Source organism: Triticum dicoccoides, chromosome 1B, assembly GCF_002162155.2.
Source record: "Triticum dicoccoides isolate Atlit2015 ecotype Zavitan chromosome 1B, WEW_v2.0, whole genome shotgun sequence".
NCBI lineage: Eukaryota > Viridiplantae > Streptophyta > Magnoliopsida > Poales > Poaceae > Triticum > Triticum dicoccoides.
Window position 1 is genome coordinate 659,043,348 of NC_041381.1, and position 19,291 is coordinate 659,062,638.

The 19,291-nt window shown below is 46.9% G+C and overlaps 1 protein-coding gene and 1 non-coding gene across 2 annotated transcripts; one reads left to right on the forward strand and one right to left on the reverse strand.

The window, feature by feature from the left end:
- Positions 1–13,381: 13,381 nt before the first annotated feature.
- LOC119349456 (DNA replication complex GINS protein PSF2-like) lies at positions 13,382–18,545 on the forward strand. The gene is made up of 8 exons (XM_037617495.1): positions 13,382–13,625; positions 13,742–13,816; positions 14,203–14,317; positions 14,616–14,715; positions 14,824–14,854; positions 14,952–15,044; positions 17,733–17,885; positions 18,193–18,545. The coding sequence occupies exons 1-8, from the start codon at positions 13,578–13,580 to the stop codon at positions 18,211–18,213; spliced, it is 636 nt and encodes a 211-aa protein (XP_037473392.1). The 5' UTR covers positions 13,382–13,577; the 3' UTR covers positions 18,214–18,545.
- Positions 18,546–19,047: 502 nt separating this feature from the next.
- TRNAM-CAU lies at positions 19,048–19,132 on the reverse strand. The gene is given in 2 exon segments: positions 19,048–19,083; positions 19,095–19,132. It is a non-coding gene; the product is annotated as a tRNA-Met (tRNA).
- Between the last annotated feature and the right edge of the window lie 159 nt (positions 19,133–19,291).

Below are 19,291 nucleotides of genomic sequence, written 5' to 3' on the forward strand. Positions count from 1 at the left end.
GGGGTGGTCAGGGGCAAACAGCCCGGGGGTGCAGTGTTGGGGAACGTAGCAGAAATTCAAAATTTTCCTACGTGTCACCAAGATCTATCTATGGAGAAACCAGCAACGAGGGGAAGGAGAGTGCACCTACATACCCTTGTAGATCGCTAAGCGGAAGCGTTCAAGAGAACGGGGTTGAAGGAGTCATACTCGTCGTGATCCAAATCACCGGAGATCCTAGTGCCGAACGGACGGCACCTCCGCGTTCAACACACGTGCAGCCCGGTGACGTCTCCCACGCCTTGATCCAGCAAGGAGAGAGGGAGAAGTTGAGGAAGACTCCGTCCAGCAGCAGCACGAACGGCATGGTGGTGGTGGAGGAGCGTGGCAATCCTGCAGGGCTTCGCCAAGCACCGCGAGAGAGGAGGAGTACTTGGGAGAAGGGAAGGGCTGCGCCAGAACTTGTTATGCGGCTGCCCTCCCACCCCCCACATATATATAGGGGCAAGGGAGAAGGGGGCCGGCCCCCTCAGATCCAATCTGAGGAGGGGGCGGCGGCCAAGGGGGGGAGGAGTGCCTCCCAAGTCAAGTGGAGGCCCTCCCCCTTAGGGTTTTCCCCTTCCCATGCGCATGGGCCTTGGGGGGGCTGGTGCCCCTGGCCCATTAAGGCTAGGGCGCCCCCCTACAGCCCATGCTACTGTATTGGACGTGGTGGAACAATTTCCGGACCTCCGGACCCCTCCGGAATCCTCCGGAACCTTCTGGAAGTTTCCCGGTACAATACCGAAAAAACCCAAACTTTTCCCAGAACCCGAACAACAACTTTCCATATATAAATCTTTACCTACGGACCATTCCGGAACTCCTCGTGACGTTCGGGATCTCATCTGGGACTCCGAACAACATTCGGTAACCACATACAAACTTCCTTTATAACCCTAGCGTCACCGAACCTTAAGTGTGTAGACCCTACGGGTTCGGGAACCATGCAGACATGACCGAGACGTTCTCCGGTCAATAACCAATAGCGGGATCTGGATACCCATGTTGGATCCCACATGTTCCACGATGATCTCATCGGATGAACCACGATGTCAAGGACTCAATCAATCCCGTATACAATTCCCTTTGTCTAGCGGTATTATAGTTGCCCGAGATTCGATCGTCGGTATACCGATACCTTGTTCAATCTCGTTACCGGCAAGTCTCTTTACTCGTTCCGTAACACATCATCTCGTGATCAACCCCTTGGTCACATTGTGCACATTATGATGATGTCCTACCGAGTGGGCCCAGAGATACCTCTCCGTTTACACGGAGTGACAAATCCCAGTCTCGATTCGTGCCAACCCAACAAACACTTTCGGAGATACCTGTAGTGCACCTTTATAGCCACCCAGTTACGTTGTGACGTTTGGTACACCCAAAGCATTCCTACGGTATCCGGGAGTTGCACAATCTCATGGTCTAAGGAAAAGATACTTGACATTAGAAAAGCTTTAGCATACGAACTACACGATCTCTGTGCTAGGCTTAGGATTGGGTCTTGTCCATCACATCATTCTCCTAATGATGTGATCCCGTTATCAATGACATCTAATGTCCATGGTCAGGAAACTGTAACCATCTATTGATCAACGAGCTAGTCAACTAGAGGCTTACTAGGGACATGGTGTTGTCTATGTATCCACACATGTATCTGAGTTTCCTATCAATACAATTATAGCATGGATAATAAACGATTATCATGAACAAGGAAACATAATAATAACTAATTTATTATTGCCTCTAGGGCATATTTCCAACAGTCTCCCACTTGCACTAGAGTCAATAATCTAGTTCACATCGCCATGTGATTAACACTGACAGGTCACATCGCCATGTGACCAACATCCAAAGAGTTTACTAGTGTCATTAAACTAGTTCACATCATCATGTGATTAAGACTCAGTGAGTTCTGGGGTTTGATCATGTTTTGCTTGTGAGAGAGGTTTTAGTTAACGGGTCTGCAATATTCAGATCCGTATGTACTTTGCAATTCTCTATGTCATATTGTAAATGCTGCTTCCACGCTCCACTTGGAGTTATTCCAAATGGTTGTTCCACTATACGTATCCGGTTTGCTACTCAGAGTCACTCGGATAGGTGTTAAAGCTTGCATCAACGTAACCCTTTATGTTGAACTCTTTATCACCTCCATAATCGAGAAACAAATCCTTATTCCTCTAAGGATAACTTTGACCGCTATCTGGTGATCCACTCCTTGATCACCTTTGTACTCTCTTGCCAGACATGTGGCAAGGCACACATCAGGTGCGGTACTTAGCATAGCATACTGTAGAGCCTACGTCTAAAGCATAGGGGACGACCTTCGTCCTTTCTCTCTTTTCTGCCGTGGTCGAGCTTTAAGTCTTAACTTCATACCTTACATCTCAGGCAAGAACTCCTTCTTTGACTGATCCATCTTGAACACCTTCAAGATCATGTCAAGGTATATGCTCATTTGAAAGTACCATTAAGCGTTTTTGATCTATCCTCATAGATCTTGATGCTCAATGTTCAAGTAGCTTAATCTAGGTTTTCTATTGAAAAACACCTTTCAAACAACCCTATATGCTTTCTAGAAATTCTACATCATTTCTGATCATCAATATGTCAACAACATATACTCATCAGAAATTCTATAGTGCTCCCACTCACTTCTTTGGAAATACAAGTTTCTCATAAACTTTGTATAAACCTAAAATCTTTGATCATCTTATCAAAGTGCATATTCCAACTCCGAGATACTTACTCCAGTCCATGGAAGGATCGCTGGAGCTAGCATACCTTTTAGCATCCTTAGGATCGACAAAACCTTTTTGATTGTATCACATACAATCTTTCCTTACGAAAATTGGTAAGGAAACTCGTTTTGACATCCGTCTGCCAGATTTCATAAATGCAGCTAATGCTAACATGATTCCGACGGACTTAAGCATCGCTACGGATGAGAAAATCTCATCGTAGTCAACTCCTTGAACTTGTGAAAAACTCTTCGCCACAAGTCGAGCTTCATAGACGGTGACATTACCATCCACGTCCGTCTTCTTCTTAAAGATCCATTTATCTCAATGGCTTGCCGATCATCGGGCAAGTCCACCAAAGTCCATGCTTTGTTATGATACATGGATCCTATCTCGGATTTCATGGCTTCTAACCATTTGTCGGAATATGGGCCCACCATCGCTTCTCCATAGCTCATAGGTTCATTGTTGTCCAGCAACATGACCTTCAAGACAGGATTACTGTACTACTCTGAAGTAGTACGTATCCTTGTCACTCTACGAGGTACGGTAGTGACTTGATCCGAAACTTCATGATCACTATCATATGCTTCCACTTCAATTGGTGTAGGTGCCATAGGAACAACTTCCTGTGCCCTGATACACACTGGTTGAAGTGATGGTTCAATAACCTCATCAAGTCTCCACCATCCTCCCACTCAACTTTTCGAGACAAACTTTTCTCGAGAAAGGACCCGATTCAAGAAACAATCCCTATTGCTTTCGGATCTGAATTAGGAGGTATACCCAACTGTTTTTGGGTGTCCTATGAAGATGCATTTTATCCGCTTTGGGTTTGAGCTTATCAACCTGAAACTTTTTCACATAAGTGTCGCAGCCCCAAACTTTTAAGGAACGACAGCTTAGGTTTCTCCAAACCATAGTTCAAACGGTGTCGTCTCAATGGAATTACGTGGTGCCCTCTTAAAGTGATTGTGGTTGTCTCTAATGCCTAACCCATGAACGATAGTGGTAATTCGATAAGAGACATCATGGTACGCACCATATCCAATAGGGTGCAACTATGATGTTCGGACACACCATCACACTATGGTGTTCCAGGCGGTATCAATTGTGAAACAATTTCCACAATGTCTTAATTGCGTGCCAAGCTTGTAACTCAGATACTCATCTCTATGATCATATCATGGACATTTTATCCTCTTGTCACAATGATCTTCAACTTCACTCTGAAATTACTTGAACCGTTCAATAATTCAGACTTGTGTTTCATCAAGTAAATATACTCAACATCTACTCGAATCATCTGCGAAGTAAGAACATAACGATATTCACTGCATGCCTCAGCACTCATTGGACTGCACACATCAAAATGTGTTACTTCCAACAAGTTGCTATCTTGTTCCATCTTACTGAAACCGAGGCTTTTCAGTCATCTAGCCCATGTGGTATGATTTGCATATCTCAAGTGATTCAAAATCAAGTGAGTCCAAACGATCCATCTGCATGGAGTTTCTTCATGTGTATACACCAATAGACATGGTTCGCATGTCTCAAACTTTTCAAAAACGAGTGAGTCCAAAGATCCATCAACATGGAGCTTCTTCATGCGTTTTTATACCAATATGACTTGCATGGCAGTGCCACAAGTAAGTGGTACTATCATTACTATCTTATATCTTTTGGCATGAAAATGTGTATCACTACGATCGAGATTCAATAAACCATTCTTTCAGGTGCAAGACCATTGAAGGTATTATTCAAATAAATAGAGTAACTATTATTCTCCTTATATGAATAACCGTATTGCGATAGACATAATCCAATCATGTCTATGCTCAACGCAAACACCAAATGACAATTATTCAGGTTTAATAATAATCTTGATGGTAGAGGGAGCGTGCGACGTTTGATCACATCAAACTTGGAAACACTTCCAACACATATCGTCAGCTCACCTTTAGCTAGTCTCCGTTTATTCCGTAGCTCTCTTTTATTTCGAGTTACTAACACTTAGCAACCGAACCGGTATCTTAATACCCTGGTGCTACTAGGAGTACTAGTAAAGTACACATTAACATAATGTATATCCAATATACTTCTATCGACCTTGCCGGCCTTCTCTTCTACCAAGTATCTAGGGTAATCCTGCTCCAGTGGCTATTCCCCTTATTACAAAAGCACTTAGTCTCGGGTTTGGGTTCAACCTTGGGTTTCTTCACTAGAGCAGCAGCTGATTTGCCGTTTCATGAAGTATCCCTTCTTGCCCTTTCCCTTCTTGAAACTAGTGGTTTCATTAACCATCAACAATTGATGCTCCTACTTGACTTCTACTTTCGTGGTGTCAAACATCGCGAATACTTCAAGGATCATCATATCTATCCCTGATATGTTATAGTTCATCACGAAGCTCTAGCAGCTTGGTGGCAATGACTTTGGAGAAACATCACTATCTCATCTGGAAGATCAACTCCCACTCGATTCAAGTGATTGTTGCACTCAGACAATCTGAGCACAAGCTCAACGATTGAGCTTTTCTCCCTTAGTTTGCAGGCTAAGAAAATCGTCGGAGGTCTTATACCTCTTGACGTGGGCACGAGCCTGAAATCCCAATTTCAACCCTCGAAACATCTCATATGTTCCGCGACGTTTCGAAAACATCTTTGGTGCCTCAACTCTAAATCGTTTAACTGAACTATCACGTAGTTATCAAAACGTGTATGTCCGATGTTCGCAACATCCGCAGACGGCGTTTTGGGGTTCTACACACTGAGCGGTGCATTAAGGACATAAGCTTTCTACTATCCGCATAATCGCTACTGTCAACTTTCAACTATATTTTCTCTAGGAACATATCTAAAATAGTAGAACTAAAGCGTGAGCTATGACATAATTTGCAAAGGGTATTTGACTATGTTCAGGATAATTAAGTTCATCTTATGAACTCCCACTTAGATAAACATCCCTCTAGTCATCTAAGTGATTACATGATCCGAGTCAACTAGGCCATGTCCGATCATCACGTGAGACGGACTAGTCATCATCGGTGAACATCTTCATGTTGATCGTATCTACTATACGACTCATGCTCGACCTTTCGGTCTCTTGTGTTCCGAGGCCATGTCTGTACATGCTAGGCTCGTCAAGTCAACCTAAGTGTTTCGCGTGTGTAAATCTGGCTTACACCCGTTGTATGTGAACGTAAGAATCTATCACACCCGATCATCACTTGGTGCTTCGAAACGACGAACTTTCGCAACGGTGCACAGTTAGGGGGAACACTTTCTTGAAATTTTAATGAGGGATCATCTTATTTACTACCGTCGTTCTAAGCAAATAAGATGCATAAACATGATAAACATCACATGCAATCAAATAGTGACATGATATGCCAATATCACATTGCTCCTTTTGATCTCCATCTTCGGGGCTCCATGATCATCATCGTCACCGGCATGACACCATGATCTCCATCATCATGATCTCCATCATCGTGTCTTCATGAAGTTGTCTCGCCAACTATTACTTCTACTACTATGGCTACCGGTTAGCAATAAAGTAAAGTAATTACATGGCGTTGTTTAATGACACGCAGGTCATACAATAAATTAAGACAACTCCTATGGCTCCTGCCGGTTGTCATACTCATCGACATGCAAGTCGTGATTCCTATTACAAGAACATGATCAATCTCATACATCACATATCATTCATCACATTCTTCTTGGACATATCACATCACATAGCATACCCTGCAAAAACAAGTTAGACGTCCTCTAATTGTTGTTTGCATGTTTTACGTGGCTGCTATGGGTTTCTAGCAAGAACGTTTCTTACCTACGCAAAAACCACAACGTGATATGTCAATTGCTATTTACCCTTCATAAGGACCCTTTTCATCGAATCCGATCTGACTAAAGTGGGAGAGACTGGCACCCGCTAGCCACCTTATGCAACAAGTGCATGTCAGTCGGTGGAACCTGTCTCACGTAAGTGTACGTGTAAGGTCGGTCCGGGCCGCTTCATCCCACAATGCCGCCGAATCAAGATTGGACTAGTAACGGTAAGCATATTGAACAAAATCAACGCCCACAACTACTTTGTGTTCTACTCGCGTAAAGAATCTACACAATAGACCTAGCTCATGATGCCACTGTTGGGGAACGTAGCAGAAATTCAAAATTTTCCTACGTGTCACCAAGATCTATCTATGGAGAAACCAGCAACGAGGGGAAGGAGAGTGCATCTACATACCCTTGTAGATCACTAAGCGGAAGCGTTCAAGAGAACGGGGTTGAAGGAGTCGTACTCGTCGTGATCCAAATCACCGGAGATCCTAGTGCCGAACGGACGGCACCTCCGCGTTCAACACACGTACAGCCCGGTGACGTCTCCCATGCCTTGATCCAGCAAGGAGAGAGGGAGAAGTTGAGGAAGACTCCGTCCAGCAGCAGCACAACGGCATGGTGGTGGTGGAGGAGCGTGGCAATCCTGCAGGGCTTTGCCAAGCACCGCGAGAGAGGAGGAGTACTTGGGAGAAGGGAAGGGCTGCGCCAGAACTTGTTATGTGGCTGCCCTCCCACCCCCCACATATATATAGGGGCAAGGGAGAAGGGGGCCGGCCCCCTCAGATCCAATCTGAGGAGGGGGCGGCGGCCAAGGGGGGGAGGAGTGCCTCCCAAGTCAAGTGGAGGCCCTCCCCCTTAGGGTTTTCCCCTTCCCATGCGCATGGGCCTTGGGGGGGCTGGTGCCCCTGGCCCATTAAGGCTAGGGCGCCCCCCTACAGCCCATACTACTGTATTGGACGTGGTGGAACAATTTCCGGACCTCCGGACCCCTCCGGAATCCTCCGGAACCTTCTGGAAGCTTCCCGGTACAATACCGAAAAAACCCGAACTTTTCCCGGAACCCGAACAACAACTTTCCATATATAAATCTCTACCTCCGGACCATTCTGGAACTCCTCGTGACGTCCGGGATCTCATCCGGGACTCCGAACAACATTCGATAACCACATACAAACTTCCTTTATAACCCTAGCGTCACCGAACCTTAAGTGTGTAGACCCTACGGGTTCGGGAACCATGCAGACATGACCGAGACATTCTCCGGTCAATAACCAACAGCGGGATCTGGATACCCATGTTGGCTCCCACATGTTCCACGATGATCTCGTCGGATGAACCACGATGTCAAGGACTCAATCAATCCCGTATACAATTCCCTTTGTCTAGCGGTATTATAGTTGCCCAAGATTCGATCGTCGGTATACCGATACCTTGTTCAATCTCGTTACTGGCAAGTCTCTTTACTCGTTCCGTAACACATCATCCCATGATCAACCCCTTGGTCACATTGTGCACATTATGATGATGTCCTACCGAGTGGGCCCAGAGATACCTCTCCGTTTACACGGAGTGACAAATCCCAGTCTCGATTCGTGCCAACCCAACAGACACTTTCGGAGATACCTGTAGTGCACCTTTATAGCCACCCAGTTACGTTGTGACGTTTGGTACACCCAAAGCATTCCTACGGTATCCGGGAGTTGCACAATCTCATGGTCTAAGGAAAAGATACTTGATATTAGAAAAGCTTTAGCATACGAACTACACGATCTCTGTGCTAGGCTTAGGATTGGGTCTTGTCCATCACATCATTCTCCTAATGATGTGATCCCGTTATCAATGACATCTAATGTCCATGGTCAGGAAACCGTAACCATCTATTGATCAACGAGCTAGTCAACTAGAGGCTTACTAGGGACATGGTGTTGTCTATGTATCCACACATGTATCTGAGTTTCCTATCAATACAATTATAGCATGGATAATAAACGATTATCATGAATAAGGAAATATAATAATAACTAATTTATTATTGCCTCTAGGGCATATTTCCAACATGCGGGTGCCCGGGGCTTGGGGTGCGGGCACCCGGGAGGGTCAGCGGGTATGCACGGGGGGACCGGGTGCCTGGGGTTTGTAGTCCGGGTGCTCGGGGGTCACGGATTTGGGCGGAAATTCGTGGGAAATGGGAGAAATTGGTGGATTTCGTGGACGGAAAGGTGGAGATGGATGGGGGGAAGGCTAGATCCACTTGAAACCAAGAAAATCCATGGATCAAATCCAACAAAACCTCATCAAACCAACAAATCACAAAAAAAATTGGGGCTATTTTTGGTGGGGAATTTTTGAAATTGGGGAAGAACACACAAAATTAGGCTAGAAAACAAAGAGGGGAGGCTCCAATTTCGTGATCAACGTGGCTCATGATACCAAGATGTTGTAGGGTGGAACCCTAGATGGAGATCTTTTACGAATTGTAGGGGAAGACCCCAAAAACGCAAAGAACATGAAGAACACAAGAGAGGGAAAACACTCAAATTGACTAGATCCAATCACACATATGCTAGATTCAAGAACACACAAGAGGTCACAATGAATCCAAGGACAACAAAGGAAAGATACAAGGTACTAGTTCATCCCAATCCTATGAGGAGAGAGGTCTTGATGATCCTATGATGGGGATCCTTCCCAAGTTGGGGGCTTGATATCCACTAGGGATCTTCTCCTAGGAGGTCTTAATCTCCTAGAGGAGTGGGTACAAGGAGCAAAGCTCTCTAAATCATCTCATATACTTTGCTATCCTCTAAATGAGCTAGGGAAGGGGTATATATAGTCTAGGGACCAAATAAGAGGAGGGGGATACAAGGGTAAAAACCCAAAGAGGTACGCATGCCCTCGAAGTGGTGCGGGCACCCGGGGGTCCTATGCCCGGGCACCCGGGGTAGACGCAGGGGCCTGGGTAGTCAAGGCCGGGCACCCGGGGCCGTCTGGAGAGGGGTCGGGCACCCGAGCAGGTGGCAGCAGCACCAGTGGGAGGGGGCCGGGCACCCGGGGCCTCAAGGCCGGGCACCCGGAGGGCGGCTGGGCGCAGGTGGCCGGGCACCCGGGGGCCAAGGCCGGGCACCCGGTGGTGGCTGGGGGTAGCGCCGGGGTGGTGCGGGCACCCGGGCCCTCCATGGCCAGGCACCCGGGGCCGGCTGGGAGCGGCGCCAGGGGAGGGGCGGGTCTCCAGGGCCAAAGTGCCCGGGCACCTAGGGTGTCCAGGACTCCTCCTTCTTCTCTCTTGTCGCGCGTCCATCTTCCTTCTCCTCCTCCGTAGGTCTCCGGTGAACTTGGTGATCCCTCCGTGCTTTCTCATGACGATCTCCGAAGTACCTAAGAATGCATAACGTTTCCATTTGAGGTAGAGTCTGACTCTCGAATGAATTTGAGTGGAGCTCGAAGAGGAAGGAGTTCACCTTGTTCTCGATGGCGCGTGCATGAGCTCTCGTAATAGGTTCTCTCTGTGCTTGCGGTGGTAGAGCGATGTGCATGGTGATGGTTGAGGGATGCTCCGCATCAATGATGTGATGGAACCGACCCATCCGTTAGCTTAGCATTCTGATCATTACAGTTTTGTTGCTACTGATTTCTTCATGACTTATACATGTTCCTCACACTATGAGATTATGCAACTCACGAATACCGGAGGAACACCTTGTGTGCTATCAAACATCACAACGTAAAAGGGTGATTATAAAGATGTTTTACAGGTGTCTCCAAGGTGTTTGTTGGGTTGGCATATATCAAGATTAGGATTTGTCACTCCGTGTATCGGAGAGGTATCTCTGGGCCCTCTCGGTAATGCTCATCACTATAAGCCTTGCAAGCAATGTTACTAATGAGTTAGTTGCAAGATGAAGTATTACGGAACGAGTAAAGAGACTTGCCGGTAACGATATTGAAGTAGGTATGATGATACCGATGATCGAATCTCGGGCAAGTAACATACCAATGACAAAGGGAACAACATATGTTGTTATGCGGTTTGACCGATAAAGATCTTTGTCGGGGGCATGAACCCCGGGCAGGCAACGGAACCCGAATCCTTTTCAAAAACAACGGGGCCAGCATCGCCCCTCAAGCTGGCTAACACACGGCCGGGTCACTCAACCAGGCCAAGCCCCTTGACCCGCCCGAACTCTCCAACCCGGCCAAGCCCCTCGACTCAGCCCCAACAACCAGCTCAAGGCGGCCGAACCCGGCACACTAAGACTTCCCCAACAAGCCAACTTCGCCCTTGGCGTGTTCCTCAACCCAGCCAAGGGTCAGCTCCCGTCCCATCCAGGCCATACGATGGGACGAGTCTCCATCTACCCATGACTGAGGCAACAACTGCTGACGCCAGCAAGCGGCGACCTGACGAAGCGCCATCGTACACGACTAAACTCGGCCACTCCCTGATGATCGACAAGACGGCGAACGGTGCCCCTAGGCAAGCGGGGCCCACGCCTAGGGGAACTCGGTGAACCACTGCCACCCGGCGGGTCCCAGCTCCGGGTTCCCAGACGCTGACAACCCGGCCCTACAGCCTTGTAACATTACCATTGTACCCCTGGGGGGTTGGCCTATAAAACCCCCCAGGAGCCCCCATGCATACCGGCAAGCACGCAGAGAAATAGCCAACTGATCGATAGAACACACAAACACACACAGGGAGAGGGAGCAGCCTAAGCCCTGGCCAGCCCTCCTTCTTCCTCCAAACAGCTCTAGGAGCAACTCTGTACTATTGCATATCAACCACACTCGGCAGGACTAGGGGTGTTATCTCTCCGGAGATCCCCGAACCTGGGTATGTCTTGCATCCCGCGCTCGCTCATGCCGACCTCGCCTCTGGAGCCCACCAGTGCCCTCGAGCCTCCTCCTCTCTTTAGCCATCCCATGGCATCTGTCGTGCGCCCACCACAACAATCTTCATAGAATATGTATGAGCCAATATGAGCATCCAGGTTCAGCTATTGGTTATTGATCGGAGATGTGTCTCGATCATGTCTACATAGTTTTCGAAACCGTAGGGTCCGCACGCTTAACGTTCGATGACGATTTGTATTATGAATTATGTGTTTTGATGACCGAAGTTTGTTCAGAGTCCCGAATGAGATCACGGACGTGACGAGGAGTCTCAACATGGTCAGGACGTAAAGATCGATATATTGGAAGGCTATATTCGGACATCGGGAAAGGTTACGAGTGATTCGAGTATTTTTCGAAGTACCGGGGAGTTACGGGAATTCACCGGGAGAAGTAATGGGTCTTATTGGGCCATACGGGAAATAGAGGAGGCATGCCAAGGGGAGGTGGTGAGCCCCCCCCCCCCCCATGGGTCCAAATTGGACTAGGGGAAGGGGGCGGCGCCCCCCTTGCCCTTTCCTACTCCCTCTCTCCTTCCTTCTCTCCTACTCCTAAAGGGAAAGGATTCCTACTAGGACTTGGAAGTCCTAGTAGGACTCCATACACTTGGCGCGCCCCTAGGGGGCCAGCCTCTCTCCCTCCCTCCTTTATATATGGGGGCAGGGGGCACCCCAAAGACACACAAGTTTCTCTTAACCGTGTGCGGTGCCCCTCTCCACAGTTACACACCTCGATCATACCATCATAGTGCTTAGGCGAAGCCCTGCGCCGGCAACATCATCATCACCGTTGCCACACCGTTGTGCTGACGAAACTCACCCTCATCCTCAACTGGATCAAGAGCACGAGGGACGTCATCGAGCTAAACGTGGAGGTGTCATACGTTAGGTACTTGATCGGTTGGATCGCAAAGAAGTTCGACTACATCAACCGCGTTATTGAAACCACTGTTCAAAAAATCTTCCGATTCAGCGATTAATCTTCCGATTTATCGCTACTCGTGGGGTGACCGATAAGATTATGTGTTATCTTCATTGTTTATCTTTTGGGCCAATTTATCGCTCTAACAAGCGATTTATCGGGAACGAGGGCTTCGAAAGTCCAAATATTTTCATCTCGTGGTCCTTGTGACGAGGGCTTCGAAATAAGAACACATACAAGTTTTTAAAACTTCAGCAAGTTTCAACTGTTGAAACTTGACACGGACGAACAACAAAAATCACTACCTTTCAAAAACTAAAACTTAAAACTTAGTTTGCACTCATATGTGAAATCAAAAAAGAAAAAATTAGACCAACAGGGGAGGAGCCCGCAGCATTATTATTAAGAAGGATAGAAATTCGTACTAAGAAAAAGAAAGATAAAAATTACTACCACTGTAAACTAATATAAGACATTTCACTAAAGTAGTGACCAAGAAGTCTTATATTAGTTTACGAACGGAATACAACACAAGAAACTAGGGGTACATGGTTGTACTTTATTTTTACAAATATCTGTTGTCAAACCGGCTAGACCTTCTAATGCTTTAGTGTGATTTTTTTAAAAAAGATCCAAATCTAATACAAAAATCACCAGAAGTATAAAAGACTTCAAACATAAGAAAAAATACATTGTGTCTTTAGACCACCAAACAATCACTACCATCGGCAGAACGAGCCGCCGACACGACTCACTATGAAGACATTTTCACTTTATATAAAGTGGTAGAGATCAGATTGAAGAAAAATGTAGTACTATAAAACTAAAATAATTTTTTAAATGAAACTTGCTCTGAATTATCTTAAAAGACAAATAGGAACTCTTAGAATAATCCCATTTATTTAGCTAAAAAGGAAAAGTTATTTTTCGAGGAAAAATTAGAGCTCCCGCGCCCTAGGACAGCGTCACCGCCGGCGCCCCAATCCCAATCCCACTCCCACTCCCACTTCCACCCCTACACTGCCGCCGCCGCCGCCATTCCGGTTCTTCCTCGCCGGCGCGTCGCGTTCCCGCCGTCTCCACTCCGTCCCGGTCTTCGGCCATCGGGCTTCGAGGCACCCGGCGCACCATCTAGATCCGCCCCCAAATCGCCATGGCGGGGCAGTCCGACCCGCATCTCTCCCTCTTCTCGCCCTCCGAGGTAATCGACCCCCGCGCCCGCCCGTATCTGTATGCATCCTTGTCGACCCTAGGAGGGCCTGTCCCCTCGCTGCTGTCTCCCTTTGTGATGGCGGCTGGTTGGTTCGTTTGGTGCAGGTGGAGTTCGTGGCCGAGGATGAGATCGTCGAGATCGTCCCCAACATCCGCATGGAGGCCCTGAACATGATCTGCGTGCGTGCTCTGAACTTACTGATTTTTTTGCTTGTCAGTATTCCCCTAGTTCACTCGTTATGTTCACCGCGCCTCCATTTCTCCGGGATTTTATCCGGCCATTCGCTGTCCAGTGATTAGAACACTTCGGAGCTTTGGTGACTGTAGTATTATGTAGGAATTCTTGAGAGCTGGGCCAATTTTAGAGTTTAGTCATGTCAATTTTATTGCAAGTAGTTCCTCCACCCTGCGCTGGCCAAAAAATTGGCAAAAATTGTGAAGGGAACATCAAATAATCCTCAGGCAACCGAAATTTTGGCAACAAACCAAGCAATATCCGAAGTGCCAAGTGGTTCTACTCACATGGTTCAGTTTTAGCTAACATTGTACTCACCTCCATCATGTAGGGGGATTTCGGGCCCTTCTTCCCCCAAATTCCAAGCAAGGTCCCTCTGTGGCTTGCTGTGGCGCTCAAGAGGCGTGGCAAGTGCACCATACGTGCACCCGAGTGGATGACTGTTGGTGAGTGCTCCGCTTGCTTGCTTGTTTTAGTAGCTTCATCTCCTGTCAAACCTGCATCGTAGCTTATAGGATTTACATTTGCTACATGTCGGTGCATATATGACAAGTCATACAGGGGAGCTCTGTACCTCTAACTTATCGAGTGATGCATGCGACCAGTGTGCACGTTTTCTGAATTTTTGTGTGCTTGCCCATTTGTCCTTCAGTTGCACCATCTGGTGAAACTGACACTGCTTATATCTGAAACATACTTAACTGCCTATTTCGCCCCTGAAATGTTTGTTGTCTTTGTTGCTAGAGCGCTTAACACAGGTGTTGGATGCTGAAAGAGAGTCACCTAGAGAATTTCAACCATTACCGTTCCACTATATCGAAATATCTAAGCTTCTGTTTGATCAGTAAGCAGCCCTTGCAACTTTCTGACTGCTTTTATTCTATAGTAAGAACCTATATAATTTCGTTATAGAAACAGCACATATAGCCTGAGTCTCTTTTTTTTTTTACAGTGCTCGTGATGACATCACAGATGCTTACTTGGTGAGTAATAAAGAATTCTGAAGGAAAATTTGTAAATTTGTACCGTCTAATTTGCTATGATTTTCTTAAAAGATTCTTACTTGTAGCTTTGATACAGGTGAGATCTTTGATCGAGGATATCAGAGATGTCAGGTTCCATAAGGTCGAGTCTGGATTGGAGACAATATCTGGCCGTACTCATGCTGTGAAGGTATCTTTTTGTCCTCCCACGTCCAGCCACTGGCTCCTAAAATTCTGCTGTTAAAGTTATCATGGATATGTGCAATATGTCGCCTTTTTTCTCCATTACATTAACAGTTCTGGTGTTTTTCTTGAAGTGATCTTATATGCATATCTATAGGTTAACCTTCTCGTTTCTCATGGAACTCACAAAAATTTGAACACATCTGGGGGTTATGAATATTCAAATGCTGATAATATGATTAATTACAAAATTATGAGGGGTTCTGTTATTTTTTATTTTTTTTAAACTGGAACATTTCATTCCATACTTTTAAACCCGCACAGCAAAATCGCTGGTGACCAAAGACGATACAAAGTCTGGGGCCTGATTATGCCACACAGAAGTGGCTACCGCTACCCTAAAGCCATATGCGGTAGTTCATGGGCATCTTTATTACATTCACGCTTACAGACTATGTTTTTAAGGCGTCGCCTAAGCGTCGCCTAGTCGTCGCCTAAGCGTCAAGGCGCCCCAGGATGGCAAGGCGTCTACCCCGCCTTAGACAGACATGAAGTGTACGGCTGTGGCTGCCCTAGTTCTGGCTGCTCCTGGGGCTTGGAGATGACGGCCCCGCTGTCTCCCAGCACCATGAAGAGGAGGGAGGACTGGGGGCTCCTGGGGCTTGCTACTGTGAGGGAGAAGGGTGGGGCCATGAAGAGGAGGGAGGGAGGACCAGAAGGGTATGGCTTCGTGGCGGCTGTGGTGGGAAAGAAGGGAAGGAGATAGTGGAATTAGGTCACGGGGGTGTATATGGCCACTAGATGGGCTTTTGGGCCACTGGGAGGTGCATAAGTAGTGGCCCATCTCTCAGCCATTGCTCTTTTTCTAGTATTAATATGTGCAGACCTATTGATGACTCTTTTCCTGCAATGTTTAAGGCGTCGCCTTGCCTCGCCTTACCGCCTCGCCTTGGCGCTTAGGCGTCAGAGCGGCCCTCCTCCGCCTTATGACGCTTTACCGCCTTAAAAACATAGCTTACAGAAATGAAATTCGAAGCTGTCAAAACCAGTTCGACATAAAGTGCGAGTCCCTCAGTATGACTCCGATTGACATGGAATCATGTTCTCTTGACTTTAGAGCATTCAGTAGATTGAGAGAGTCGGACTCAAAGATAACTCTGTGCAGCCCCAGCTCTACCCCAGCCTCAACCGATTAAATGCACGCTGCTGTTTCTGTGTTTAACGGGCTAGACAGGTAATCAAGCTTCCCAGCAGCCGCTGCGAGGAACTCCCCCTGATCTGTTCTGAAGATACATCCCCACGCTACATCTCCTAAATCAGCATGAAATGCAGCGTCAAAGTTCACCTTGATGAAGCTCTCCTTCGGCCTGCGCCACACAGCTTTCTCCTTCTGGACAGCTTCGGCCTACTGCATTGGGGCTGGTTTCGCAAAGTCCATAGTGTGCTTCCTGACTGCAGCGCACACATCCTCAGTTGATCTCACCTTGTCTCTGGCATTTGCTTTATTTCTGGCGGACCACCACTCGCACAGCAGAACAAGAGCATCATCACGCCGCTTGCTGTTCAAACTCCATAGGTGATTAAACATCTCCATTCGGGTCTGGCATTTCACCAATTCTAGGCGGACATCCTCCCAAATCCAGCTGCCTCCAGTCCTGTTTCACGTTTTTGCATTTTACAAATAGATGGCCCCCGACCTCATCCAGCCTCCCGCACATTGGACAGATTGTGTCGAGATCAACCTTCTTCCTTTTTATGTAAATTCTCAGCGGTAAGCTATTCCGAGCGAGCCTCCGAGTGAAAATCCGTACCTTATCCGGCATGGATAGGTTCCAGTAACGACTCCAAATGTCAGCACCACGACCTGTACCCGATGAGGATTCAGCATCACGGCTTAGCCGCACATCCCTGAGTTGCACGCCGAGGTGATAAGCTGATTTTACAGAGAACCTCCCCTTGGGGTCAAAGTGCCAAGCAATATGATCTTCCATGCCCTCACGGATTGGAATAGCTATAATATCTTTTGCATCTTCTTCAGAAAAGAGGTCCACGACCAACTATTCATCCCATGTTTCCGTTACAGGATCCACCAGGTTGCTTACCTTAGTAATGACAGCGTTGCCTCGGACAGACCTCGGTTTTCTGTGTCACCCCGTGGTATCCATGGGTCCTCCCACACCTTAATGTTATCCCCTCAACCCACTTGCCAAATTACTCCTTCCTTGTAGAGTGCAATGCCTTTGAGAATACTTCTCCATGTGTAAGAAATGCCATCCTTCGCCTCTGCCTCCAGGACTGAGCAGTTTGGGTAGTACCGAGCTTTGAGGACTCGAGCACAAAGAGTATCCGGGGCGTCCAGCAGCTGCCACCCCTGATAGGACAGCATTGCGAGGATGCAAATGTGTAGATCCTGGAAACCCAGGCCTCCCTCCTTCGATGAGCCTGGCATACTGCTTTACTTGTGGCGTACATGTTTGTTACAGTATTACAGCACATTGTTTATTACTCCCTCTGTAAACTAATATAAGAGCATTTAGATAACTAAAATAGTGATCTAAATGCTCTTATATTAGTTTACGGAGGGAGTACTTGGTACAGCAATCAGAGCCTAGTTTTGGGCTCACTATGTTTTACAAATTAACAAGCTGATCTTTTGCTTACTGCCTTGTGCTTCTTTTTTTCTGCATTTTGACAGCTCAAAAATCTCTCTGCAATGGAGGTGAATATCGTGCGTCCATTTATGGTGAGAACTTTGCAGGCGTTCTACAAGCATGATAGCCCACAGATGATTCAGCAGGCAGACAACACAGGGAGCAGATCAACACCGGTCACAGATCGCGGTCCAAGGGTAAGCCCTCTCTTCTGCAGTCATGATTTCTACTGTCCTCTAGGAAGTAGCTTTCTTTAGCAGATTCTCTCCAAGGTGCATGTTGCTCACGTAACGATTGCCTGCCACAAATCTAGTTTACATGATAAAGTTGGGTGAGCCTATCTGATGGATGTTTCAACTAGACACAAGAACCTGTACTCCATATTTTCATGCTTCTGATAACATGCCTAATAAAATCCTTGCTTAAATCCGTGAACTCCTAACAGTATCGTTTGTCATCAAAAGTTGCACATAACAAGTTCCCCCTTCCCTTTTGCTTGTGCAGAGAGACCTAAGGCGCAGGTAACGAGCATACTCGTGCCGAAACAGCCGAGGCGCGGGTCGTGAGCGGGACATCCATGTGCGTGTCACTTGTATTTGATGATAATTCTCTGCATAGGAGTGGAATTGTAGTGAACAAAGGCACCCGCTGCGCTGTTGTCATGTGCTGTATGTTATTAGCTGAAGAGCCATTTTAGTTCCCTCAGCGCGTCGATTTTATCCTACTGTATCGGATCGTGATGGATGTGTGTTTATCTATTAACCACAAGGTTTTAGAATTGGCCATTGTAGTTTCCCGCAGTGTGTGGTCTGCCGCTGTATTGGCCGTGATGTTCTACTGGACTGTTTGTTGCTTTACCGGTCAGGCGATCACGAGTACATTGATACCCCCTCCGTCCTATAATATAAGAGCGTTTTTCACAGTTAAAGGGACGGAGGGAGTATGTCGTAACGACCAGTGCCGGCACTCTGTTGGACTCAGCTTCCAGCGGTCTGTGTCGACAGGCTGAACTGGTTCCTGAATGTGATGGCCCCTGAAGTAGATGGTGTTGTACTGACATGGCAGCAGTGACACAGCATGCCAGGGTTTTTGAAGGTATATGATGCACAAAAAAATAAAATACAGATACATCTTTTCTTGAATATTTTGGTGAAGACGAATGTAATGTACAGTAAAATAAAGTGCGCTCGACAAAGGGGAATCAATCATGCGAGCTGTGAAATTAACAGTTGGAGCGACCGTTGCTGCTCCAGTGTTCATGGCGGCTGAAACAAATCACTGGACTAATAACAAATTTCAGGAACGGCTGAGGAAAAATTAAAAAATGGGGTGAGAAACGGCTGAGGGAAAAATAAAAAATGGGGTGAGAGAGGCTCGAACTCTCGACCTCAGGATCACTCTTTAGCTATGAGACCTACGCGCTAGCCAACTGCGCCACCACCCCGCTAGGTTACAGTTGCAAAACAGACTTATATATTCCTTGACAGTATTTAATATTTAGTGTTTATTTTTCTATTTTATGTTTTTTCTGTTCTCCTTGAAAATTCTTCTCAAATCGTGTATTTCGCGACCGACCGCACCTGCTGCTCATAGCGATCCATTT